The sequence below is a fragment of the Psittacula echo genome (assembly GCF_963264785.1).
Source record: "Psittacula echo genome assembly, chromosome: 6".
Taxonomy (NCBI): domain Eukaryota; kingdom Metazoa; phylum Chordata; class Aves; order Psittaciformes; family Psittacidae; genus Psittacula; species Psittacula echo.
In genome coordinates, this window is record NC_137743.1 from 8,855,469 (window position 1) to 8,883,176 (window position 27,708).

General features: G+C 36.0%; 1 protein-coding gene across 1 annotated transcript in view; it reads right to left on the reverse strand.

Annotated features, from left to right (window-relative positions):
• The window catches only part of ATRNL1 (attractin like 1), a gene marked incomplete at both ends in the record, with an annotated part of 528,973 nt that overhangs the window by 323,727 nt on the left and 177,538 nt on the right, over window positions 1-27,708 (reverse strand). Inside the window, one exon of the mRNA XM_080620626.1 lies at window positions 5,478-5,530. Coding sequence (XP_080476752.1) covers window positions 5,478-5,530 — 53 coding nt within the window. The remainder of the gene's footprint in view (window positions 1-5,477; window positions 5,531-27,708) is intronic.

Below are 27,708 nucleotides of genomic sequence, written 5' to 3' on the forward strand. Positions count from 1 at the left end.
TGCCTTACATGTTTCAACAGCTATTAGGCCATAGTTGCATTTCTTGACTAGCATGCAACCATCTTATACTGTGCTCTTCGCTGTCAGATCTGAAAGCCCACAGCAATTTTAAAAGGAAAAACTTGCAATTTATTTTATAAAAACCAAAACTAAAAAATAATATATTATGTCAGTATAGGATGAGAAATATTAGGGAAGCCAATGTGTCTTCAGCCCCGTGCAGTGCTATACTGTCACAGTGTGGTACCCACAGCACTGAAGATAGGCACACCTCGGAATGGGCTCTGAGCTAATTCTGCTGAGATTAACTTCTTAAGATCCAGAAACAACTCTTTCTTAGCGGCATCCTACATGTAAGAAAAGAGCTGAGAAATGATGAGGAAAAGGAAGCATGAAACAGATTTCAAGCATCAGGGCTGGAGCAGCCCAGGAAGTGATTTATGGTAGATCCCAGTGTGCTACTCACAAACTGAGAGCATCCAGAGCCAAGTTTCATCCAGATCCAGCACCCATCTGTCCCTAGATCTATTCTTTTTGCAAAAGTTTTTTACGTCTACTCTTCCGTGAAGATGACGACCTAGGGTGCTGGAAGTTTCATCTACTGAAGTGTGCTGCCCTGCAACACACTACTGCTGACTATGTTAAAAGAGCAACCAATCTGCAGAACCAAATGGAGAAACTACTTGCTCCCTCTCTTCACTGCTGATGATAGTACCCAGGAATAATAAAAAATGCTTCTAAACATTTTTTCTTAAAGGGTGAAAGGGAGTAAGACACTGAAGTATTTAAATTCACATGCATTTTTTTCAACTGTGTTTTCATAGCTGGTACTAGATTGGTCTTAGCTAGGAAATTTCTTAGGGGAATAGGCAACTCGAGTACTCATCTGAGAATTCTGACAACTATGCAGGCAAACAATACAATTTACACTCACAGTACTGATTTGTTGTATGCTTTTGCATGTAATGGTATTAGACTCTATCACTTGTACTTCTTTATAAAACACAGCATTGAAACCATGACACCCAAAGTAATGTACGTAAACCAGACATTTTGGAAATATTTTTGCTTTAGCAATATAGATATCTAAGAGTTTAAGAAGAAAAGTATCACATCCTTTCAAAACAAGTGGTTTTTAGCAAGCCTGTAATTCACCCTCTGTATAGTAATAGACCATGACTTGTAAATTTAAACTCTCATTTTCTCTACAACACTGGTTTAGCTATTTATCCATTTATGATTTAAAGCTTTGTGTCTGTATATAACCCAGATCAAAATCACAGAAATGGCATTTACCCCAGTGATTCCTCCCAATCAGTCTAAAACCATCTGCTTTGGCTGTATGTTTCTTTGCACCCAGGAGCACTGATTCCAACAGCAATGTATTTCTAATGCTGATCCAGGAAGAATTAATCCAGCCATTTGGATGCATACTTTGCTATCTAGGTGTCACTGTTATACATCATGCTGGCTGAGATACCAAAAAACAATAGCAACAACAGATACGAACGCATCTTGACAAAATGGTATATTTATGGTTTGTGTACATGCATAACTCAGCTGCATAATCACCTCTGGCCTCCACTCAGAATTCATTTATATGGATTGAATTAGCTTCCAATCATTCACAGAAAGATTGGCTTTTGACAGAAAGGCTTTGGAATACAGAGCCTCCCTACCAGAATTACAGAGAAACCATCCAGAAGCAATATACTCAATCTAAAAGAATATTTACATGGGCAAACAGAACTGTGGCTTTTAAATTCATGAAGCTTTCTTTTGTATTCATATTCTTCTTTTTATTATGTGTAAGAAATCTTTCATAAAATTTCCTCTGCTATTCCTAAGCAACAGCACATCGAACACTTTTGGATCAAGAAATCCTTCCTCTCAAAAAGTTCCTGAGCTGCAAATTGTTGAAGGTAAAGAGAGAAATAGCACTGTTTGTTTGTCCATTTGCCATATTCTTTCCCTAGCATTCATATTCAGCCTCTACTGACAACGGGGTACTAGAGGTAAAGAGAGAAATAGCACCGTTTGTTTGTCCATTTGCCATATTCTTTCCCTAGCATATTCAGCCTCTACTGACAACGGGGTACTAGAATAGACAGACTATTACATAGCTGCTCATGCATTCTTATGCATTCTACATTTTTCTAACTTTCATATCTATGAAGCTTTTTCTTATTCTCTTACTGAGAGAAGTTTGTTCTCTCTGCTTTTTCAATACAGTGAAGCCATGAAATAAAAACAGCTTTAATAGAATCAATGGGTGACAATTTTCACACATCCTAGATACTACGCTATTGCACACACTATTACGCATTTCCTACTCTACTCTTTGAAGTTTTTATAATTTAAAGTAGAAAAACTACTCACATCCAGTACTGTCATGTTTTCAAATGCTGCAATAGATTGAACCTGATGTTTAACAAAATGCTCCTGTCATCCCTATGACTTGATGGCTTCACTACTTTCGCTTTTGGCATAGTATTTGTATTTAGAAGTCCCTGCAGTGTTGCAGTATGTTCCTATTTATATTCCTATATAAATCTCATTCTTTTTGATCATGCTAGACCTGTTTTCCCATGTTTTCATTTGTGCTGATTGACTCCTCCAATTACAACACAAGCCATGTACAGTATTAATATTCTGTTTACTCTCCTACATCACTACAAAAGGAAACAAGGAAGAAGCTAAAACTATCTGCCCTATCTCACTTGCTAACTCTATCTTGAGAGTTTACTTACTATCTTAAACTGATAGTCTATTGATGTTAATACCAGTACCTACACCATCACCAGTCCATTCTCCTTTCTAGGCTTGGAGATGGCAGTAACAGGCAAGAGGGAGGCGAGGACTAGGCAAGAACTAGGTAAACTGGGCACAGAGCTGAAAGAGAGGAAACCACCTGAACTTTCATAGGGCAGTGGGTATTCACAGTATCACAAATTGCAGGAAGTTCTTCTAAGGCAACAAGCATTCTCAATCTAGATTCTGCTGTGAAAGAGGAGTTGATGTCATCCAACATCAGACAAAAGTTGGGCATATCCTCAGGACTTAACTCTAAGGTACTGGCTAAGGAAAGCATTCCACTTTAGGGCAGTATTTCCACAAGTGAAAAAAAAACAAAAATACAAAATTTGAACACTTAAAAATGGTCATTTTGAGGATGTCTAAATTCAGGCACATGGCTAAAAGCTTTCCTGAAGAAAATGCCAACCATAGAGCAAATTACAAGTTGTATTTCTATTTTCGTACCATTCTCTGATTTTTGATTCTGAGTCAGAGAAACAAATGTGCCTAGAATTTTTCTCATAACCTGACACTGCTCGTAAGTATATGCAATTTGTTTATGCTCCGTATTTTCCTCCCTCCTGAGCAATAACTATTCCTGTGCTGTAAAAGTAAGAATATTTTTCACTTCAAGAAGAAGTAGCAGGAGTACCTGAAGAGAAAGTTTCTTACAGAGTACTGAAATAAGCACAGAAAAATACCACTCAAATGTCTGCCTTGTACAAAAGCAAAATATTTTCTTATAGTCCATGGTACAGCCATATTTTAAAATACATCTGTAGATAAGAAATTGGAACATCTCTTTATGACAGATATATATTTTCATACATGATTTAGCAGGTAGTGGATGGTGCTGATAAGCAATTGTCATTGAAATCTGAGGTCAGTCAGTTATCCACAAATTAACAATTTCCCATTATGGTGCATCAGCCACCAAATGCAAGAAATAAAGAACTCAATTACTTTGAATTAGCACAGGCTCCTTATCACCTCCAGACAAAGTAACTCTGAAAATAATTTATATACTCTATTTTAAATTATTAAAAGTATTAAAAGAAGATTTATCATTCTAAGACAACAAGATCTTTAAACTATTTTGAAATCTGACAGAAGAAAAATAGTAGTAGTGAGTGAAAGGTGAAAGGGTATCTTGAATATAGCTCAATTTGTCTCCAAGATGATTTATAGAGCCAACCTGCAACATGATAGCAAAAAAATAAGTTTTTTTATGGAGGTGCCTGAGGTCCACAAATCTCATTATTGTCATTTCTTTTCCGCCTCTCAAATTTAATAACATTTATTTTTAAAGGACAAAATAAATATTGATACACATATCAAAAAGCGTATATGGCACTCTCTTCATAGCACAAGCTTCTTGTGTACCCATTATCTAGCTTTGAATCTACAAGGTTTATAAAATTCCTAGATAAAAAGTTTAATTCCTCTGAATATTGAAATTTGTTTTAAAACAAGAAAAATTTCTTATGCAACAAATAACAAATGAAGTTGGATTTATTGCACAACAGTATCTTTAGAACACAGTTTTAAGGAGTATTCAAGTTTAAAGAATTCCATTGGAACCTAACCTGCCTCTGAGAAAAAAAACAACAAACAACCCACACCACATTTCTTTAATGCCTGGCAAGAAAAGTAAATGTTTTAGGCCTAAGTGTATGTCAGCATCTGTAATATAGCATGTGTCTATTTTCCTCTGTAAAACGTGCCTTGCAGATGCAAATCATTTAAGGTAGAAAAGAAAGATTAGTAAAGAAATAAAACATTTGTTTATTAGGTAAATGATGCCTTAAAGAGATCCTAAATCGAAGCTTCTGTGTATATTCTGCAATGAAATGCTAAAAGACTAAAACTCAGAACGAATGACATAAATATATTCAGAGATATGTATTTGTGTAAATTTAAATTTCAGGCAAGGACGATGTTAGGAAGCTATACACAAATTGATCCAATTGTCAGACATTGAGCAGGTATGTGGAAAAGTCACAAAAGGTAAAATAGTGTTCTCCAATATTCCATATGTTTTTATGATGACTAAAATTACTATTTAACACCGATGCTAGCACAATAAAATTGGCACAGCTCACTAAGGGATTTCTGCACTTGGGTAATATGCATCCTCATCCCTTCCTGTCTTCCACTATGACTACGAAAATGTAATGCTTTAAAGTAGTTTTGCCAGAGGCACCTTTTGTACAACAATAAGAACATGGAGACAAGACACAGTATCATTTTATGGTACTCTGGAGAGCACCTGTGTAGCATGTCCCTGGGAGAAAGACTGCCTAACCATTCAAAACATCCCCAGAAAGCAGCGCTGCTTAGCATCTTTGCACTTCCCCACCACTAACTCTGTCTCATAAACAATGATACAAGCACTTATCCCTTTCATTCACATATGTCGAGGTACAGAGAATAACCCAATGGCTTGGTCATTCCCTCTAACCTAGGCATAAGGAATCAGCTTCTAGTAGACTTCAACTTTCATACTGGTGGATAAAGTAACAGAGAAGCCCAGTGGAGCATTTTATTTTTCAGTCACAACATCAACATGCCCAACTTCAGAAAATCGTAAGAAAAATATTTTGGTTTTCTAAGGAAATTAAATTATCACATAATATTTAAAAAGCATTTAGGTACTGAACATTAAAAATATAAGTACTCACAGTAGCATGTTCCCCTAAGTGGATTTCCAAGATACCTATTTTCAGAGTCACAGCTGCAGGGGGAAAAAAGACAAAACCAAACATTCCCATTAAACACGGTATAGTCTTAGCAAAAATGCAGCTAGAATATTTATTCCAAATAGCATGAGTTTTATTACTAGTAGCACAGTTACATGAAAATAAGAAGTATTTGATAGAGTTTGTAATTAGGGTGTGCTACTTTCCAGAGACACCTCTCCTTATAAAAGAAACCCAAAGTCACTAGGCTCTTGAATAAGGCACTTACTTATTCAAGTGATGTGCTTAAAGTTGGTGTCTAATGTAGGACTTGCTATAAGTGGTATGTCTCCACTAACAAACAGGCAGCCAGCCAAGGAGGCCAAGCACTGGATCTCTCACTATTCATGCCACTTCAGTGATACCCTGCTCCTTTGGCTGGTTCTGATCTGGCCCTCTCCAAGACAGCAGCTGAGCATGCATCAGGGGGGATCATTGACTGCAGACAGCGTCCTCAAATACGTCTCCTTCTAACATGCACAGTTCTGAAACACCATGAGACCTGGCTTTGTCTCAGTCACCTTCCACACCTTTTCACACCATCCCTTCAGCAATGGAACATACGTTTTCCATTTCCAGCCAGACAAACACCACTCTGGTAGGCTGCAATACCTCCATATTATTACCAACTCTTCCAAAATATCCCAAAGCACAAAATAACAGTTACATTTTCACAGCACCACAAAGGACCAAGAGGTGACCCAAAACTATCTGCTGTAGAGGTCTAGTCCTAAGCTATGTAGCTGCAGCTAGACTATGACAACTGGCTCCTGAGCCAGTAATTGCAGCCATATCTGCAGCACTGTAAGCACAGCAGTGTGTCAGTTACTTAGTTTCCCTAAACTTCAGAAGCAATTGCTTCCTTCATCAACCATCTAGGGCAGTAGGTGAAATTTCGACTGAATACAATGTACTGATGCTGCTGACAAAATGTGTACATGTAGGAGCTGGAGATACATCTTTCTTATTAATAAGATATACAGCTATTTTCAGAGGCAGGAAATATCCCATCGGATTTCAAAGTGATCAACTTGAGTCACACCAAATTTCTCTAAAAATGCCAAGTACCTTGAAAGAAAATGATTATTCTGCTTTTGGATTTCTTGGCAATTCCTCAGAAGTCTCCAGCAAGATTATAATTTTCTAATAAATACATAGAATGATTCCTAAAACAAAGAGAAAGTTTATCACTGCCTATTAAATTAAGTATAAATATTTTCCCAGAGGAAATCTGGGTCATTTAATAGCTTGGACTAAATCTTCATTATTTTGTTTTAAGAAATTTAAATTGCAATGAGATTTTTTTGGTGTTATTTTATTTGTGAGTAATATTTAAAAAACTAACTTAGATGCCACATCCTTTAACCAATTGCAGACTGTAGAATAATGTTTGTATTTCTGCTGGTCTCTTCAATAGTTTCCAACTGATGATTCTTAACATGCTATTGAAAAATTGGCAGAGAATCTCCTTGATCCTTGCTCACTCCTGGTCTCATGTCAGTGTGAGAACTGTTCACAAGACAAACTATATGGAAATTCAACATTTTTTTAATAGAGATACACTTTTGCTGTAACCCCAAGAAACCAAAAAACTCTATGTTTCAACTCTAACTGCAGCACACACCTTGTGCTCTTGTCTACACAGACACACCGGCCCTACAGTCCTTTCTACAGAATTTCGAAGTAGGACTGATGCTCAAGTATCTCTCTTGCATGTATAAAGGAAAGGAGAAAATAATCTCTAGTAATAATACTACTCTGCTGACATGCTTTTTTTCTAAACATCACAAAACGCTAACTAAACTCTTCAAAGAACAGCTCACTACTTAAAACAGATTAGACTTGTAAAATTAGACTTGTGTTTCTGAAAGTGTCTTTAGGTTGGCAAATTTGAAAGAAGGAGCTTAAGGTAAAAGGATCACTTTTGAATGAAGAGTTTAAAAGAATTTCCTTTTCTTGTAAGTAAGATTGTCACACAAATGAGACAATACATCATGTAATGAATAACAACTTGATAGATGTTACTGTAAGAGGAACTTTTTTTTTTCCTTTTTAATTGTTTCAAAGGCAAAGTAGAATATTAAATATAGGCAGTATTCAGAATATGCTGGGGTTTTATACTCAAACACACAAATATGTTTTATACAAATAACTGTGTATTCAGAGGCTAAGGAAGATGGCAAGAAACTTATCCTGCTGCTTACTGATAAAGGCGTAATTTATGTAGGAAATGGAAGAGCAACGTCCAACCACCACTAGCAATAAGCTGTGCAACCCTCCCTCAGGAGAGACTAAACAAATTCTGCAGTGAACTCTTGCTAGCCACAGCGTCCACCTACGGTGATTTGACCCAGGGTCTAAAAGAAGCTTGGTTTGCTCCTAACACAAACCAGGACATTCTTCTTTTTATTTTTATTTAAATCTTTAAAATCTTTATTGAAAAAGAAAGTTATTTCTATACAGCTTCCCTTCTCCATTCAGCTACCTACCTAATCAGATGAAGCCATCTCCTGTGGATCAATAATTACCAGAACCTAGGGAGTTCCAGCATCACATATACCTTTCCGGGTTTTTCATTTCTATTACCGGAAAAACACATGAATACATAAAATAAAAATCTCTATAAAAGCCTTTTAATGCATCACAGGTTTCACTACTTAAAAGAATGCACAAAAGAATGGTTAATAGAAAAATTACTAGGTAAGGATTATTTTACAATATACAAAGTATTCATAAGTATTCATTTAAATCCAAATAATTACTAATTCTCTGACAATTATAGAAGTGACCTCCAAGATTCTGGAAGAGAAAATGGCAATGCAATTTTACAGCCAGCATTTCAGTTGTTTCAGCACAATGCATGATGAAATTATAAAATAAAACCAGACTGTGAATACACCACAGCACAGTATTTATATATATTATCATATATATTATACTTTCTGTATTGGGAGCCTCACAGAAGTCATGGTACTCAAGGACCTAGTGATCTTGGAAAAGGCATGTCTAATGCACTGGTCCTTGTTTGCCCGGCTCAGGAAGCCCATTTGTGAGCACGGGTAAGGGAAGGTGTTGGACAGCCATAAGCCAGCCTGTGCTGCGTGCTGGTGGGTGTTATCAAAGAACCTTCCAGCTTATCAGGAGGAGATACATGCTTTTGTTTCTACACAAGACAAAAGGCACCAGGGTATGGGAGGGAGAAGGCACCTCTCCACGGACAGGATCTGTGCAGCACACCAGGAGAAAATCCATGCTGGGTCCATCCAGTGCTGGCTGCACATGAGGTTCACAGCAACTGATGGGGCATAAGATTCACCTGGTATCTGTATTTCTCTTTTTATTCCATCTTACTAAAACAGCTAGTTTATTATGCCATTTGTTGCCAGGCCTTACTGAGATACAGAAAGAACCCTGCATCATCTCTTTCACTTCCTCAGTGCAGAACACCTTCATAATGTATATTAGGAATAACATGAAGTAGAGTTCTCAGTAGTTAGAGAAGCCTGCTTTAATTCAAATTAAAATTGCCACTTAAAAACTTAGTTTTCAGTGGAATGAAAAGATGAAACTAATAGGATTAGGGATACATCTAAAATTATTCACATGACAACATATGCTAGGCTCCAAATAAATTAAGCATTGTCTTTTAATCCTATCCTATTTCATTAAGCTTATGTATTGCTCTGCATTAGTCACTAATTATGGTTCCAACTACAAAATTTCCTATTTGCTGAATTGTTTCCTTATAAGCTTTGCTCATTGTAGTAATTTTTGCAGCTTTTCCAAAAGCCACCACACATTTGACCATATGTGAAGCATAATATATGCCTCGTATCTGTGAAATGGGAGCTACACTCATTATTTTATGTGCCATAGGGCTATGATCATTTGCTTTAAGTGGTGATAATGAATGAACAGTTCCACTCTGGCATGACTCCAAAGACACAACTCCCATTTACAAGGACAAATGGAGAAAGGCTCCTCCCAGGTTAGGTACAAATTCTATGGTTTGTTCCAATACAAAAGTATTCAATTCATCAAGGTCACTGACCTTCTGATGGCCTGCTATTAGCAGTTACTCCCCAACCTCTCCCTCAATTATCCTTTCAAAACTGAACCATTTTCTTTCACTCCCCAGATATCCTGGAAGTTAAAAATAAAAGTTATGGACAAATGCATTAAAAACCACCCACTTCTCTCATGTTTATGATGAAGGGACTGATAATTTCTGGCTTTCTCTTTAAATACCATAAATTTCACCAAAAGTACACATCTACAAGATTCACAGATTTGGGCTTATCTTAATGAATTAATTAAAGGCTTTTTTTGTAAGAGAGTTTACAAATAACCCTCTGTTAAAGCTTAGCAATGTGTATGATCTCATGCACTATATCTGCATCTTCCAAACTTAAGAAAGCTAAGGAACTGGCAGTAGACAAATATATATATATGTCTAATTTTATTTTCCTTCCTAGTATCTCCCTTAAGGAAGGATACACCTTCAAGCTTCACACCTAAAGAAATCCATCAGAATATAACACCAACCTACATCTACAGCTTTATAGACTAGCAAACATCATATGGAAATGTTCTTGTAACAGTTCATCTAACCTTTCATCATGAAGACAGGATTCCTTTATAGTTCTGCTGCCACCACTGATAGGTAAACCTTTTCCTTCAATTCAGTTCCAAGCAAAGGAAAAGAGAAACAGGGAAAGAATAACCTACGGCTGGTATTTCCTCTAGCTGAGTTTGACTTTTATGCCAAACTCCCAGGAAAGACAAAAATGTATGTCAGACCACTCTAAAAGACAATATTCTTTTATTCAACTGATTCCCTGCTGAAGCACTTGTATCTTGTTCTTGGCCCAGGCACAGTCTTGTCAACTATGTTCAGTAAACATTTATGACCCTTACCTCACATTTTGTCCTTGCAAATGAACACAGACCACTTCCACAGAGTCTGGGGAAGAACTGCCACCTTTCTGATCTACAACTTGTCATAAATGGGCCTCGGATTTTACCTAGGTTCTCAGAATTGCACCTACAAGAGGTTCCTGATAAATAAAGACTAACGGACTAAGCAGGCCTTGGCCCTGACTGGTGTCTTGCTCCAGCTTTTAGAGGAGTCAGAATACCTTTAAGGACTACTGTTTGATTTTTGCTCAACTCTATTCTAGCCTTTACTTCTCCTTCTGTCCCCCATCTCCCCTACCTAGCCAGTGGTCTTGCTTCTGCTGTCCTCCATTACCAATTTCTGCTTCTGATCTTGCCCCAGTTACCCTAATCGTGCACAACAGGCTCCTGTGTTTGTTCTACCTTCCTGGTACCACATTGGTATGATGTTATGGTGGTTTTGACTAGTGGAATACTATTTAACATAACATAATTAGGTTACCTGGGACACTTCATAACCAAAGTTCAAACGGTTTTTGTAAAGCTAAACTTAAGACTCCTCTAGTCATATGGTTAGGCCTGTGGCATCATAAGTGGGCTATGAAGCATTACTACATGCTATACTGCTACATACTCAGCATTAAAAATATGTCCATGGTGCAATGACTGCGGCTTTTGCAGATACTTATGAGATAGCTGATGAACCTCTACTGATCGGTGTAGTACCACTTAGCACAGATTCACGCACAGGTATTTACCCTCCTGGTTTATTACCCCTTCTTGAAAGTCATGCAAGGTTTCCTATTGAAAAAGTAGCTCTCCAACAATGAGAAAATGAGCTGAGGTATATGTTTAACCATGGTAAATAACTGTAACTGGCTAATTCATAACATTTTGGAAGTGGTGTCATAGAAACTATAGATTTTCAGCTCAAGAGTTGTGACTTGTGGATAAAAGAATAAACCTCAGATGTTCTAGGGTTATTAACAGGTCCAGAAGAGTGAGTGATTGATGAATCCCAATTCACACTTGTGCCTGGATGCAAGAGGACAAAAGTCTCCAGATCTTTACTTAAGCCTGCTTGGTTTCAAATACCTTTTCCACTGAACTGCCAAAGAACAGCCACATCTTCTAATCATCAACATTTAAACAGATATTGTCTGTTTAATGACAGCAAGTGACTTCGAAAGCAGCAGAGTTATGCTACACCAGCCTGTCTCACATACCGGCAGTTCAGGCATGTTTAAAAGATTCAGAAGCAGCATCATTCTTCCACAGAAGTGCCAAGATTCAAATGCCATCGAGCTCAGATGATGTATTTACTGAAAAATAGGTACTGTCAGCAAAGTTAATCAGTTTTGTGATTTTCAGAGAATAGGTTTGTTTAATTGCTAAGTTTTATTCTGTTTTCATCCCACTACCATAATCTTTATTTTGTTGCAGTGAGATACACAAATTAATAATCTATAAATGCAAATATATCCCTCTTATAGTTAAGGGCCCGCTTCTTGACTGTATTGACATTGCGCTATATTGTCCCAATATTCTCATTAATATTTAAGTATGTGAATAGTTCTCTCATTTTTTTGAGCCACAATAAGGCATCTCTGCTTCTAATGTAAAAATTGGACTCTTTCACTCTTTTCAGTGCCAAGATCCTTCCAGTCATGAGCAACCTTTCTGCTTTAGATACAAAGAATTATCAGCCTACCTCTTAAGATAATGATAACCTAAAAAGGGTAAAAGGTACTAGGATTTATGTTTCCAGTTAGGACTTTTTAATACTGCGGGAAAATGATTTGTTTCTTCTTGCAAGTGCATATAACGATGTCTTGAGACAATGTTTTTTTTCCTGGAGATTAATTTGTTCCATCTTCATACAAATCATGAAAAAGGCCTAGGCCAGCAATACTTGGGGGTTTTTTTAATCTAGGCTGATCTCATTAAAAAAAAAAAAAACCAAAACCTAAAACATTCTATCTTCATAAGAAAATCTTCCATTTCCAGATTTCCCTCATGTTATCCAAATCTTTCTTCTCTACAAGTTCAAGAATAATTCATATTATAGGGGTTTTAATATACTCTTTGAAGCAATGATATTTCAAGTCACTAAATACATTGGACTACAGGAGAAAATAAACTAACAGGTGGCAAACATCAATTATATAATGAAGAGAAATTAGTTAAGAGAAAATGAGATTTTCTAGTTAGATTATATTTACATCTCTTCTTCTATACAAGAATTAAGTAACCTACAGCCATCATCTGGATTAAAAACTTTGTTAATCTTCATGAATCAAAGGGTAAATGCATTGCACATGCCAACGATTTGATGCTGCTCACTCTGATCCAAAAAAATCTCATGTCCATGGCCTTTCCCTTTACCTCTAGCACTTTCCCTTCTCTATGAATGATCACATTTTTGGTAGTGATGCACTCAAACTTTTATAAATGTGAAAGGGTGAACTCGGAAAGCAAACTTCCCTCCTATCGGAAACTGTTCTTTCAGATTGGGGAGGGGAAACACGAACATTTCTTCTCTCACATTTTGACCTATTTCAGATATTTCTCCAGCCCTTATAAAGTAAATGTTAGAAATACCCCAGACTGCTCAAAGTAAGATGCTATGTTTACACTGAACAGAACCACATCTCCAAAAAATATTAGCATAGTTTTTTCAACTATTTCCTTTAGCTAGAAGAATTAGATTGAAGTAACGGTAAAATAATCATCTACAGTTTATGAATACTTATTACTGCTTAAACAGAAATGCAGCTCCTGCTAAATATGTACTTTGCAGAAATCAGTGAACAGTTCAAAAAATTTACATATGTTTCACTCTTTTAAAAGATAAATATTGATGACATGTTAAGTGTTAATATCAACAATAGACTGTTCATGAATCTGCATCCCAAAGCATAAGCAGTTTGAAAACAGTTTCTGAAATAATTTTTAATATAAAGTTCTCCTCAGTGGAAATCTGATTTTATTTTCACTAAGATTTCCTGGAAAAAATATTCTTATAATCATGAAAACAAGAAGTCCAGGTCTTCAGTTAAAATTACTAAATTCCTTCCTATTTTGAAATCTCACTGTTCAAATAGCACTGTTAACTGCATTTAAAAAAAATCCACATTCATCTGTATGAACTCTTCTGACAGTAATTTCAACATGAAACAAAAACCAAATACAAACGACATAGGGAAAGATTTCTTTCATATGATCATCTCTCATGCTATCCACTGCTGGTGATGTTCTGGGAATTTCCAAGGGTGTGTGTATGTTTTTCCTACTTAGAAACGAGTACTCAAAAAGAGCAGGAGAAAGAGCACTTCAACATCACATATTAGACAGGCCCTGACAGTCAATGTACTGTAAATGTCTACAGCAATTAGACCTTATGAAAAAAAAATACATATACACACCCTGAATGTCAAGTATTTTCCTGCATTTTTACTGTTCATCACTGACTTGTAAAAATGTATTATTAATAAGTGTGTTTGCAGAAAAGAATATTTAAGCATTCAACACCTTGCCTTGCTTTTAAAAAAACGTGCATTAATATGACTGGTTTACTATTATTTGAGATCAGTCACTGATGGAAATGATTGCAAAAAATATTCAGTAACAATCTTAATGCAGAAGTTCAATGCTACAGTATTAGAGTGCTACAGAGTTATCATCTCTCTACATTTTACTTCACTTTCAAGATTTTGGGGCATTTGTTGTTTTGTTGACTTTGTTGCTTGTTTTAAAACAAACCCAATATTCAGGTAAGATGACCAAGGTTTCTTTAATTTTGAGGAAATATAAATAAAAGGCAATTTAAGAAATATGTATTTGAGGATGCCATGCACACACTAATTTCCAGAAGATGGTATAAGGACAGACAAGCTACTTTTTCTACTTCAAGTTGTGTAAGGTAACTTTGATCATTTTCTTGTCATTTAAGTCTACAATTTATCACAAAATGGCACTTAATACTTTCCAAAAAATGATAAATTCTACTAAACCAGAACAAAAAAGGATGCTGCAGAAGTAAAGTGCATGACCCATTTGGGAGTGGAGACTGCAGCTTAGAGATGCCCAAATGCTGCTTAATTATTGAATGTTCAAGAATATTAAATGCAAAATGAAGACAGGTATGAATAAATGAGAATGTCCTGGTTTTCTCTAGGCTGTCAGCTATACAGTATTGGGAGTTTTATAAAATAGTGATGTCTAAGTTGTTCCTCTTCCTGCAACAACAACTTCTACAGTGTTAATGACATGTTGTAATATGAACATCAGCATAAATATCACAGAGGTTTAAGAGTAATATGTAGTGCAGCTGCCGAGCTGTAATTCCTACTTTTAGGGAGGCAAAACTCGAGGTATTACATGATATTTTCAAATAACTTCCAATATTCCTAGATAACTGAGGAGTTTCTAACTAGATATTGAGAAAGTATATCCAGAATATTTACTTACTTGTTTCCTGTGGTATTGAAACTAATTGTCAGAGACTCATAGCTCCTCCTTGAACAACAATTAATGTTGAGCATTCACTAAAATACTACAAGTGACCCATGAGAGAGCGATCATTAGAAACCGAACACGGAGGTCTTCAATACCATATTTTTTTCCACCAGACCATCTCAATATCTATAAATCTATCCAATACGTTGTTCTGATAAGTTCTTTTCCTGCCTAAAGTAAAGCATTTTCTTTACGTCACCTCTGCACAGCAAAGTCTATTAAATTAATCCGTTATTGTCTACCATTGTTCCATCATAACCATGTCTGGTCTCTACTTGTCCTTTTTAATATCTAGGATATCAAACACAGCTAAACCTGCCCCATCTTTTGTTTGACTTTATTAAAAAATATATCAATCCAAGAGATAAAGAACAATCTATTAAGAACAGGACATATCAAAGAGAATGGGTGGTTGGAGAAACTATGAAGATAAATACACGTGATTTTCTCTGGTCCCTTTCCTATGAAGAGCCCCAATCTCCATTAGTCCATTATAGCACATAATCTTGTGAATTTCCTGGAGCAGAGATGACACTGATACTTCTTTATGAAGTGCCAAACAAGTGGAAATAAATATTACTGTCTATGTTGCAACAATACTACATCTGCCAACACTTTTAATCTTGGCTGACTCTTCTTATCTGCCTTTTAAGAAGAAAAAAGTAATTGCTGTGAAAAACAAAAGAAAAGTTTACAAAAATGATGCTATAGCCTCATGGTTGGGTACTTTCATAACAGGAGCCCTCATCTGTCAGTCTTGATTCGTTCAAACTCAGTTTACATTGGTTTTGACTGGCAGGCTGCAGAGTACTCCCATGAACAGTAATGCTTGTTCCTCTGCAAGTACAGCACAGAACAGAGCCTTTAACTCTCTAAGTAATCCCAATGACTTCCCAAAGGGAAACTCACAGAATAAAACATTTTTCAAACACACAAAATCTCACTCTAAATAATGACAGAATGATAAAGAAGAAAAAAAAGAGAAAGATAGAGATTTAGCTACTGGCAAGAGCTCTGGTGAAATAATTTACAAAGGATGAGAACATTCTTGCATCCTGCCTGGGAGTAACTGGGAAAACCAAACTCCTCAGAAACCTATTGTATAATCCCAGCCTATGTACCTGTCCTGGGTTCAGCAGTAGCAGTCACTTTTTCTCCTTCTTAGTAGCTGGTGCAGTGCTGTGGTTTTGACTTTTGGCCTGGGAACAGAGCTGATAACACTGATGTTTACTCTGACCAAGGACTTTCTGAGCCTCATGCTCTCTGCCAGGGAGGAGGGGAAGCTGGGAGGAAGAAGGCACAGGACACCTGACCCAAACTAACCAAAGAGGTATTCCATACCACAGCACGTCATGCCCAGGATGTAGAACGGAGAGTTCCCGGAAGGGCTGGAACTCTGCTGGATGGGGGGCGAGGTATTGGTATTGGTCAGCAGGTGCTGAGGTGTTGTATTCTCTTCCCTTGCTATTTCCTTTATCATTATAATTATTGGTGGTAGCAGTAGTGATTTGTGTTATACCTTAGTTATTAAACTGTTCTTATCTCAACCCGTGGGAGTTGCATTCTTTCGATTCTCCTCCCCATCCCTCGAGGAGTGGGGGGAAGAAAGGGTGGGGAGAGAAGTAGACTGCGTGGTTCTAATTTACAGCCTGGGCTTAAGCCATGACAGTACCTCAAAGACTCAATCCCTCCACAAAGAGGATGTAAGACTTTAGCTGGACTTCTGATTAGTAATTGATCTCCTATATTTTGCAAGCATCACACTAGATGCTTGAACTAGTTATGGGTAGAATTACCTGAGATGTATGTATCACACTTCAGTTATTTTATGGGAAAGAAAGGGCTATCTTTTGCTTTATGGTCTATGCCCAGAGTGACAAACCTGTCCAAATAGTTTTGTAACTAAAATTTTTCAAAGTATCCCAAAATGTAGCACCTTGCCATAGGTATCTGAGGAGCCCAAGACGTGTCTTTTTGATTTTTTAAAGTTCTCAGTGCAAAATCTGCTATGTATTAAAAATAAATCCTAAATAACAGCTACTGAAAAAATGAAATGGAATGATAAATAGGCAAACTTTCAGAATGCAGTCCTAACAAAACACACGGATGACCTGAACTATGTTACTTCCAAAGGGCCATGCTAAACAAAACAGCCATGCTTACAGTTGAAAAAACTGAGAGCTGATTATTATTTACTATTTTTAACTAAAGATTCTAGTAAAAATAATATTAACTTGCTAACAATGAGACAGACTTTTGATCAAAGACTTTATTTATGTGAAGAACCACTTGCCTCTGTGTGATAGCAAAATAAAAGAGAAAAGTCCTGTAGCAGAATGCTTTACTGCATCCCTGGGACTGATGAAAGTGGTAGATTCAGGGCAAAAAATCAGGATTACAGAGTACTGAAATTTACTAAACTAGGACCTTTCTTGACGTCAGAGAAAAATAAAGAGAACCCAGGAGGCATACAAAAACCCTGTTTAGTAATCCAAACATACAGCAGAGGTGGGATATTACTGATGCAGAGATTGTGTGGGAACAGTTACGGCATAATCCCTTCACAAGTCTCTATTTCACCAGCCTTGAGCGTTTCTATTTTCTATCCATCATTTCCTGACTGTCTGTTGGTTTGCTTCTTAACTCAAGCCTGCATAGGATAATAGTCTACAATTACATTAACCGCCTTTCATCTCAGTTTGAATTAAATTTGTTCTGCGTGCCAGCATGAAAATCTGTCCCAAATCATTTTGCTTAAGTCAAAGAATAAATAACCTTTCTCAGTCCAATAATTTTTGAGCCAATGGTTTTAATATTGTCAAAATTTCCCTTTTTTTTTTTAAACTGAGAGATAATATAAAAATCAGTACTTAAGAGGAAAACTTTAGTTACAGTTTTTCTGGTTATTTACATATTCTGCATTACAAGTATGACTTTTAAGATTATTTAAAATACAATCCTATCCTCAATCATTCTCATATTCCTAAAGTCTTGTTTCTCATTCATTTTCAGATGGGTTTTTAATTTACGCAAAATTAATACTGTAATTATAACATAATCCACAAATTAAAAATGTGAAATATTTTAATGTCACTTGAAACACAATACTGGTGCCTGAAATGGTCCATCATGAAAGAAAAACAAAGTACTTGTCACATTTTTCCATAACTAACAGAAAGATACCAACTGAGAGCACGGTAGAGAAATGCACTCAGAAGTGAATGCTCTTTTGAGAAGATGAGAGTGGAAAAACTCCAAAGAATACACTTTACAATTATTTTATGTTTGCAGAGCATCCTGATGCATCATAGCAAACATTTCGTTCTTGGATCAAATCTAAAGGTTTAATCTTAAAATTCTCCAGTGACCATCACAAGACAGGCTTAAAAAAAAGGCATCTTCTGTACTGCAATTTTAAGCTTTCCATCTCTTTTCTCTCACCTTTCTTTTGTTTGTTTGGTATCCCCTTTTGGATTTTTATAGGATATATAACCGAAACAACCCTGTGATTTCAACGTCCTACTTCAAAAGTGGCTTTGCAGAAGTGTCATAATGAAATTTTAGTAATCAGGCTTGGATTCTGGAAGAAAGAAGCATAGCTTTCTGTAGGAATATTAAGGAATATTCCTGACTTCCAGCTATGAAAGAATCTGCAGAAGAAAATACTCACACAATGTTACCTTGTAGTTTTTGTTACAGTGTGTTACTACAGTACATGATAATCTACTGTATTGCGAGTAGGCAGAAAATTGCATACCACATACTACTTAGAAATACAAAGCTGGATATATCTGATGTATAGCTTGATATACGCACTATGGAGGAAGATGTATCAGAGTAATATTTAGGTTGTACTATTCACTGCTAGGCCTGCATTTAACTGGAATAATTTAATTTGAACTTCTATCACATTTATTACGAAGTCATGTTATTCACCATTTCCTTTCATTCCCTTTCCCCAGTGAAAGACCTACTGTTTGCTGAACTTTAAACGTAGTTTATTTTAAGGTTAGGACTTAAATGACATCTGTAATGCATAAAATTTCCTATGATATGAACAAAGACATTTTTAGATCAAAGAAATGAAACATTAAAGGTAAAAGCACAGGACAGGTATACAGTATGCAAGGGATCAAATATTTCAACTAGAAGAATCAACATCTTCTGGCATAACAACTAAGTCTTAAAAAAATGTGCAATATTATTGTAACTTTAACTTCATAGAAATACTGGAGAACATTAAGTAGAAGATGAAAACCAGGCAGATACAATTCTACAAAAGCACAGAGAAAGCTCTAATCAAAGCTTCCAAAGGGTAAATGTCAAACCATTTACTAAATCATGTAGTTAACTATGTTCCAAAAAGTAACTATTTTCCAAAAAGGCAAGAACAAAAGCCACAGACTAATGGTATAGGAAGGGCTTCATGAAAGTCAATGGGAAAAAGACAAAAGCATTAAGGAAAAAAAAAAACCCACAGCATAATGAAGTTTTATCTTTTTTCTACTCTAAAAGCAGGATTGGAAAATGCATTTGATTTTACACATGTCAAAGTCATCTGGTTTAAAACACAACAGGAAAAAGGTGAAAAAATCCTTAAGTACAATTTATCACTAAATGCATTCTCTAAAAAAAAAAAAAAAAAAAAAAAAAGAAAAAATAATTCGCATATCTCCCAAAAAATGGAATTTACAGAATTCCCACTTCTGAATCTTAAAAGGTATATTACTTTTTATGTGAACAGCAGCAAACAGCAATAAAGTTGTTCTTCTGTTTAGACGGGCTGTTACCTTTTCTTTTATTCATAGAGAGGAAGCAATCTTTCTGTTCAACATGAAGGATTGATTTACATACTTTTTCATTCCTTAGAATCATCATTTGTCCCCTTCATTCTTCCTTCCCCTCAAAAAACCTTACCTTTACAAAGTCCAGAAAACAACAAGAGAAGGAAAATGAATGTAGATAAGCAAAGTATCAAGAGGGATGGGAATAACTCTGTAAACTAGTTTTGTGAAACTCTTGCTGCTCTACTGTATGGGACAATTTACAATTAGCGTCCCAAGAGCAGGAGAAAATAATAGTAAACCACGTTCCCCAATTCACACCACAACAGGGAAATACCCTCTCTTAAACTTAAGTAACAAGATGTTATTGTTTATTTAAATATTTATCTGAATCAGGGCCCAAATCTGTGATTAAATCAAGACTATACATAAGAAAGGATAAAATGACCTCAACAAGAACAGGATTAGAAAGTCATTTTGAAGCATCTGTTAAAAAGTAATTGCTGCCCTCACCTGCTTCCGGATCTTGTAAGAACTCATTTCCAGGACAATTTTTTTTAACTTAAACTTCATTATAAAATCTGATTTATTAAATCTCTTTTAGTACATCTGATTGTTTCTTTACCCTTTAATTCTTATCACTTCACTGTAAGCAGCCCAACAACTCTTCCAAGACAGTGTGCCACTTTGGACATGTTTCTTATGTTAGTCTGGCAATCTCACTGCTCTCCCTTTGGCCTCCTGCTGTAATTTAGTGTTCCTAGATTTTTTATTGCTCTATGTAACAGTGAGCAGAAGAAGAGCGCTGTGGCAGGTCACATTTTCAGATCTGATTTTAAGTTTGCTTTGATTCTAAATCAGACTCTTGTCATTTTTTAGAGCAGCTTTTCTAGCTCGGTGTTTACTTGACTTCTACTACTTTGTCCCTCTTTTATGTTGCTGAAAAATTCGTTTTTACTATATATATATAAAAAAATATATATATATAAAATTCGTTTTTACTATATATATATAAAAAATATATATATATAAATATATATAAAATTCGTTTTTACTATATATATATAAATATATATATATAAAAATAATAGGTGGAGATGAGAACTAAAGCTGTAAATCAATCCTTCTGGAGTGATAATCTAATAAAACACTCAGGCTTCACCATGGAAGTTTAGGATATCATCAGGGCACTTGGATTGATTTATGCCTTTGTAATCAAGCTCCCCAGCCCCATTATCTAGCAAGCTAGATAAAGAATACCACTTACATTTCAATACCTCCACAAAAAGAGGCCTCAAAGCATGCAAAGGTCATGCAGCTTAATTTATATTTTATACTTTCTAAAGGTGATTCTTCAGTACAAAGGAGAAAAGAATAAGGGATCATTTCTAATATTAAGACATCATTATCTTTCAGCTGGTGAGTAGAGATAGGATTGGTCCTAAGCTATTTGTTGTTGCCCTATCAGTTATCATTCCCTGAAAATACCTTGCATTTGACAGAGAACTTGCTTTTGGTGTCAAATGTTGTGAGTTTATGTTATAAAAGATAAAATATTACAGACACTTTTCAGTAAGGCAGTTTATTTTAACTTACTACTTTCTCATATTTTGTTTATTTTCTGTCATTCATCTGATAATCCAGGCTAAGAATGAAAAGACAGAGAAAAAAGGATGTTTAGGTAAGCATATGTGCTTACATATGCACAGCCTGCAGAATTCATTATCGCAGGGAGTCTATATCTAGATTTATAAACAGGAGTGAAAACAATATTCCTCTTAAATAGGCAAATCATCAGCAAGGGGCAATAATAATATAGGCAATCGCATCAGATTTCACTGATCAACAATAGAATCAGACTTTAACCCCATTGCTGAAAAAACACAGTTGTTATAGCCCCCTATTTTTCTTCAGTTGTTAAACTACAATTCAAATATCTACTGTTTTCTAAGCAGTTCTTTAAAAGTTGCATGCAGTGCCCTTACCTTTGTAACAGATTAAGAGGTATGTACCATTTTAGTTAACCCAAGCTAGCATTAAGGAAAGGTTTTCTAGCAGTGCCTGTACTTGGGACATGGAGAGGCATGAGAACATTGGCTCTTCTGCAGCAATTGCTGATACAGAATTGCAATGGAGAGAAGATAAGATACATAAGAAAACCTCCATGACTTCTAGATGTCTGCACATAGAACTGCAGACGAATGCAAGTTTGCTGTAACTGGAAGGCTCCCCAGATTAAGGGCTCTCTAAGCATGATTTAGCACTGTGTAATTGATATGCTTAGTCTATATAATTACCAGCAGCTTCATGAAAAAATGAAATGAGAAGTAATGCATTTCTCACTCCCGTATCTTAATACCAAAATACAGTTCTTAGTTCTACCTGTGCATAATTTTAATCCTTTATGCACAAAGTTCTTTTCACACTCTCAGCAACTACTGAAGCAATTTAAAACTAATAACTGGCAACAAAATGTTTTAACTTTAAAACCAGAAATACAACTACTGCAGATAAATTTTCATCTATATGTAAAGCTATACAATTGACTCAAATAGAAAACAGAAAATGGAACCAGCAGGAGGAAGATGCAGATTAGTTCTATTAGAGACCATAAGAGGAGAAGAAAAGCAATCTTTCCATCACCAGGAGATTTCTAACAAATGGTGTAACCAGTACCCACCTGACATAGCATCCTTACTGCTCTATAAAACCTTTTTTTTGTTCCTCTTTCTTAGTGAATAAAATGAATAAATATCACAAGCTAAAGCTGATAGATACATCTACCAACAGGGCTTTAATCACAACATAGCTTCTTTTACTTATTCGCAAGACTTAAAAATAGATTTAAACATAAAACCAGGACATGGTACTTTGTGCAATCCATATCAAGCAACATGAAGAGACACTATTTTAATTTCAAACTTAGCGATGCATTGATAGCTTATAGAGAGCTATGAGCTATCACACTGGTATTTTTTTTTCCCACTGCTACCTATATACTTACACCAGCTTAATGACACATGGATTAAACCAGATGTTTGTTTCAATTCTAACAACTCTTGTACCAAGTAGTAATTACCATGCTAATGGCTTATCAGATGTAAATTATAAGCCCAGATTTACACTGCACAATGGATAATATTTTATCTGAGGGTTAAGATCTGAGAATTTTCAAAAGCTTCGAAAAGTCACAAGTGCTATTGATCTATTAAAAAGAAATTAAGAATCACAGAACCTATTTCATTAAATCCAAAATTTGAATTCAGAAATCTTGTTACATTCATAATTAAATTCAAAAATAATCTGGTATTTGGATTACTATACACATTAAACTTACACACTTAAAATAAGTAAAACAAGGACATTCAGGACAGGTCTACCTTTGAAAGCTGCTTTCTCTTGCAATAAAAACTGTCATGCAGATCCCTTCTCATTTCATAAGACAAAACAGTAGGCCTGAGGAAATATTTATCATCAATATATAGTCTTCCTGATTTTAATATTTGTACATTCAATACAATTTAATTCATGCAAACCATGACTGAACTAGGTACAGAAGTATACCCACTGTTATGTATTGACTTGGATGGCATAAGCCCTGAGAATTAAACAGATAAATAAAACCACCCACAAAAGGTCTTTTGAGGGACATCCAATACTACTTAATAAGCTCATTATAGAATCCCCCTTCACGAACCTCAAAAAATGTCAGAATTTACATGAACATGTAAAATTTACCACATGCAGAAACAGCTGGGGTTCCTTTGAAATCATCCCATTTTTACAGATCAGTTTCAGCTGAGAAGAAAGCATGTAATCTGAATCAAAGCTCAATATACCTGTGGCCCACAATAATTTTTACTTGCTCACAACCGGAGTTTGTTAGAGTATTTGAAGTCTAACAGTACATAATGAAAAACCAATTCTGCATATTGAAATCAATGTAGGTATTTAAATCATAATGCCTTTTTGCAATATAACAATACTCCTTTTGTACTTCAGCCAACCAAACCTCATTTTCTGCTGATAATCATTTAATGAAAATGGATCAATTCCCCTTTCTCTCTAACAAAACACTGTGAAAAATCTTGCCTGCTCCCCAATACAGTGCTGCCATGAATGATTCAGGGGAAAGAACCATGTTTTTGCTATAATACTTTTAAGCTCTTCTACCAGAAAATGTAAAGTAATCTATTTTACCCTTGCTAGAAACCACAGGAGAAAATCTGTACAAAGAAGATCATAAACAATTAATGTATCTCCAGATGCAGTAATTAAAATAACCTATCAGCATCTGGTACTTAGAATCTCATGTTGGTGCGCATTTGTAAATAATGAGCAGTTGGGTCGCACTGGGGCAAGTAGCAGCTGGTTAATCCAACATGCTTGTGGGGGGCAGCAAGCCAACGTGGCCAACAACAGCAGGACATCTTGGAATAGAGTGGCATGTCCAGCATAACATCTCATCTCACAATAAAGAAGTAGGATTCCTGAGAAGTCAAGGAAGAAGGAAGTTTTCTTGGATATATTCACACAGCTTTCATGTCCCAACAGGTGAGTAGCATGTGCTTATGGCTCTTTGCCACATGAATATTTGGGTGGATGGCTCCCAGAATCTGATGGACATTCTGCCTGGCCTCTTGTTGTTGCTGTCTTCATTGTCATGATCCAATATTATTCTAAGCATTTTTTTCAGTCACAAATTTGAAAATCTTGACTGATTCATCTCACCTTAAATTTAAAAATAATAAAGAGAACCTTCCTGTTTCTGACACACCTGAAAAGCGATGGCTTTACACAACCAAAACTGTATTTATTTAAATACAGTTTTTATCAATGTGACAACAGTACTGGTGTAAGCCCTTTTTTTGACTTATCTCCCTTCTCCCCTCTCCCTACAACTGACAAGCTTCCTTTGTCTAAGAATCCGATGGGTGGACTATGAACAACAGCAAGGATGGGGGCATGTCAGGAAATTCTTTGGCTCTCCTCTGGGCTCTCTTCCAGAACAAAAGACCAATAATGATACATAAAATAATGATAAATCTTTTTTGAGGTTGATCTGTATTTCATACACTAGCTGAGATTCCCTTGGGAAGACCAAAGAATTAAAACCACTCTGATGGAATTGATTTCTCAAATGTGTAAATATACTAAAGCTACCCACTGGTTGTGTTTTATGAAGGCAAAAATCATCATATAAATCAATCTGTCTTCTACAGAAAGGGCCCAAGAAATACTCTATTAGCAACTATTCTATGATTCTATGATTTTCTATGAATTTCTGCACACCTTGAAATGTTCTGTCTGCCATAAAGTTTTGTAGGAGTGTTTACTCTTATATCTTTGAAAAAAATTCTCCTTAAATTTTCCCCTTCCTCAAAGGAAATATTCCTTTCTTCCCTTCTGCTCCACAGTTAATTGTCCGGAGATCACTGGTAGCAGCAGTCAGCAATAATAACAATAGTGATGCAGAGGGTTATTACTATAACATAGCAAACACTGAATTTAATCAGTTATGATAGGGCAATATATACCAGAATTTTTTAAAATGAGCTCCCTCAAACACCTGGTTTTATCAGTCCCAGCTCAGCGGAAGGGTTTTTTCAGATGACATAAAGATGAGTAGCCAGAACAGTCATCAATTACTTTCTTTCTATAAAGAGAACCCCTCATCTTTAACCAAGGCAGTAGGAAGTCCCAAATAACTTCATGCTCCACTGGAAATCTGTGTTATTTTTTCTCCCCCACCTGCAGCAAATATCCTGTCTTTTTAAAAATGAAGTGGGGTTTTGGATTAGGAAGAAATGGAGGATTAAGCATTGTCTTTTTTTTGAGATTTAGAAAAAGATAAGCTACCCTTTCAAACAAAGTATCTTCAAGAGTTAATTTTATGGCACAAAGTCTATAAAAAAAAAAAAAAGATTTAACAGACTTCAAAGAGGGACAACTACCTAGGGAGCAAACTGTAGCTTCACTGTCTCCTTAACAGGGACACTATGGTACAAGAACCCCATCAAAACTGAATGGGTCAGAGACCAAATCCACAGAGACATATGTACTGTTATGCTTCTTATTTCATCACCAAGCTGTTAGATGGCCAGTTGCTCAACCAGAATTCCCATATCTAGAATGACTACAACTGTCTGTATAGCAAACAGGTTGCAGTTAGGTGCCTGGGGACAACAAGCTGCAGACCTTCTCAACTACCTGTACACTTGCCTAGATGTATTTTGTATGACTGGGAGTTACAGGTCGAAATACACACTGGCCGTAGCTCTGTATAAAGTTCCTCTGGACAGAAATGGCTGGATCAGGATATTCACTGGGGAGGTGTAAAGCACACAGGACATAAGGTGGACAAGCTGTTACTATCTGAAAATGAGCTTGACTATGACAGCAGGTAGAGTGAATAGTGAATATTGAAGATGTACACACAGTGCCCCACTATAGCAAGGCACAGAAGTTCATCAATAAGTAGCAGTAAAAAGTACTCTGCTAGAGTAATTCACAGATGCTATCCTGTACATGAGAATTTATGATCTGTGAGATTAATTATAGCTCCCACGAACTATTGCAACTTGTAATCCAATGACAGCAGCATGAAAAGAACAGAATCGTTATATTAATGGTTAACAATTAGTGATCATGAAATTCAGATGGGATGTATTTATAATTTGTGGGGACCCCAGTACCTTATCTGGACAGAAAGAATAGACCATGCGGGTATTTGGGTTGTGCACATTAGGAAAGACAACTGACAGCAGCCTCCTGCAAGCTTTTTATGGAATCTGAACACCACGATATTGGCTGTCTTAAAAGAGATGCTCCTGACTCTTTTTACATCTTCTCAAAGAAGCAGTGCCAAGAGATGCACCTCTCCCTCTCAGCTGGTTGCTTTATGAGAGGAGTTATTCACACTGAGTTTTGGTTTATGTTACTTTTTGTAAGGCAGCACTTCACTGATATATCCTGCACTAAGCAAAACAGATTATTCAAATGCTAATCACTGAATGACATGTCCATGGCACAGGAGAACAATTTTTAAAAACAAGGTACTTTGATTCACTTATTTTTGAAAGAAATTCTAGAACCGTATATTTTTAAAATAGGAAATAAAAAATATATTGCTTAATTAAATCTATAGCCAGCATGCATGCTAACATAAACCAGTTGGGCACAAGAGACAGGTACACTGCTTGCATTCCTATTTTACAGCCAGGAGTGTCTGGAAAGTTGTTAAAGAAAGTCTGTTTTGCTCTGTGGTTTGTACTTTTGGAGGTAGCCTAGAGAGAAAATAATGAATATATGAAGCCTTAGAGAACAACCAAACCCCAGTGGTGAGTCTGCTATGTTAAGCCTGGTAAACAAAAAGATATACTTGGGTATATGCATACAGTCAGTTAGGGAAGAGCCTAACTTAAGAGGCCAAAAGCAAAATTACTTTATTCTCATGAAAGAGAAACCCTCATGCCCAAACTGTTCCCCATTTTCCAGATAATACCAAACTCAGAGAAGACAAATTTCATCGGAACAGAACACCCAAGAAAACTACATGTACCATTTTTAATGCAGCTCTTGGAAAGAGACATCTTGTTATCATAACTAGTTTTGCATTGTGATATCAATATTGCAGTGTTCTCCAGATTTAACACATTCACAACTGACCCACAATAAAATACCAATGTACAAAGCTCCTGGCTGAGTGCCTGCAGCTTCTACCTTAGCCACTAGCTCCTTCTCATTCTTCACCTAGAATACCACCTTTGAGGAACAATACAAGATATTCAAACTCCAGTTCTTCTCTATTTTTACAAAGTTTGGCAATTTCCTGAATAAAATGTAATGTTTGCAAGTAACACTGCTTACAAGAAGTCTTGTTTCACATTTACAGACAGCCTGCAACTCTGAAAGATCCCAGAGAGCCTTATGAACTTTACATATCATATACTAAATACACCAAAGAACAGAAAGCG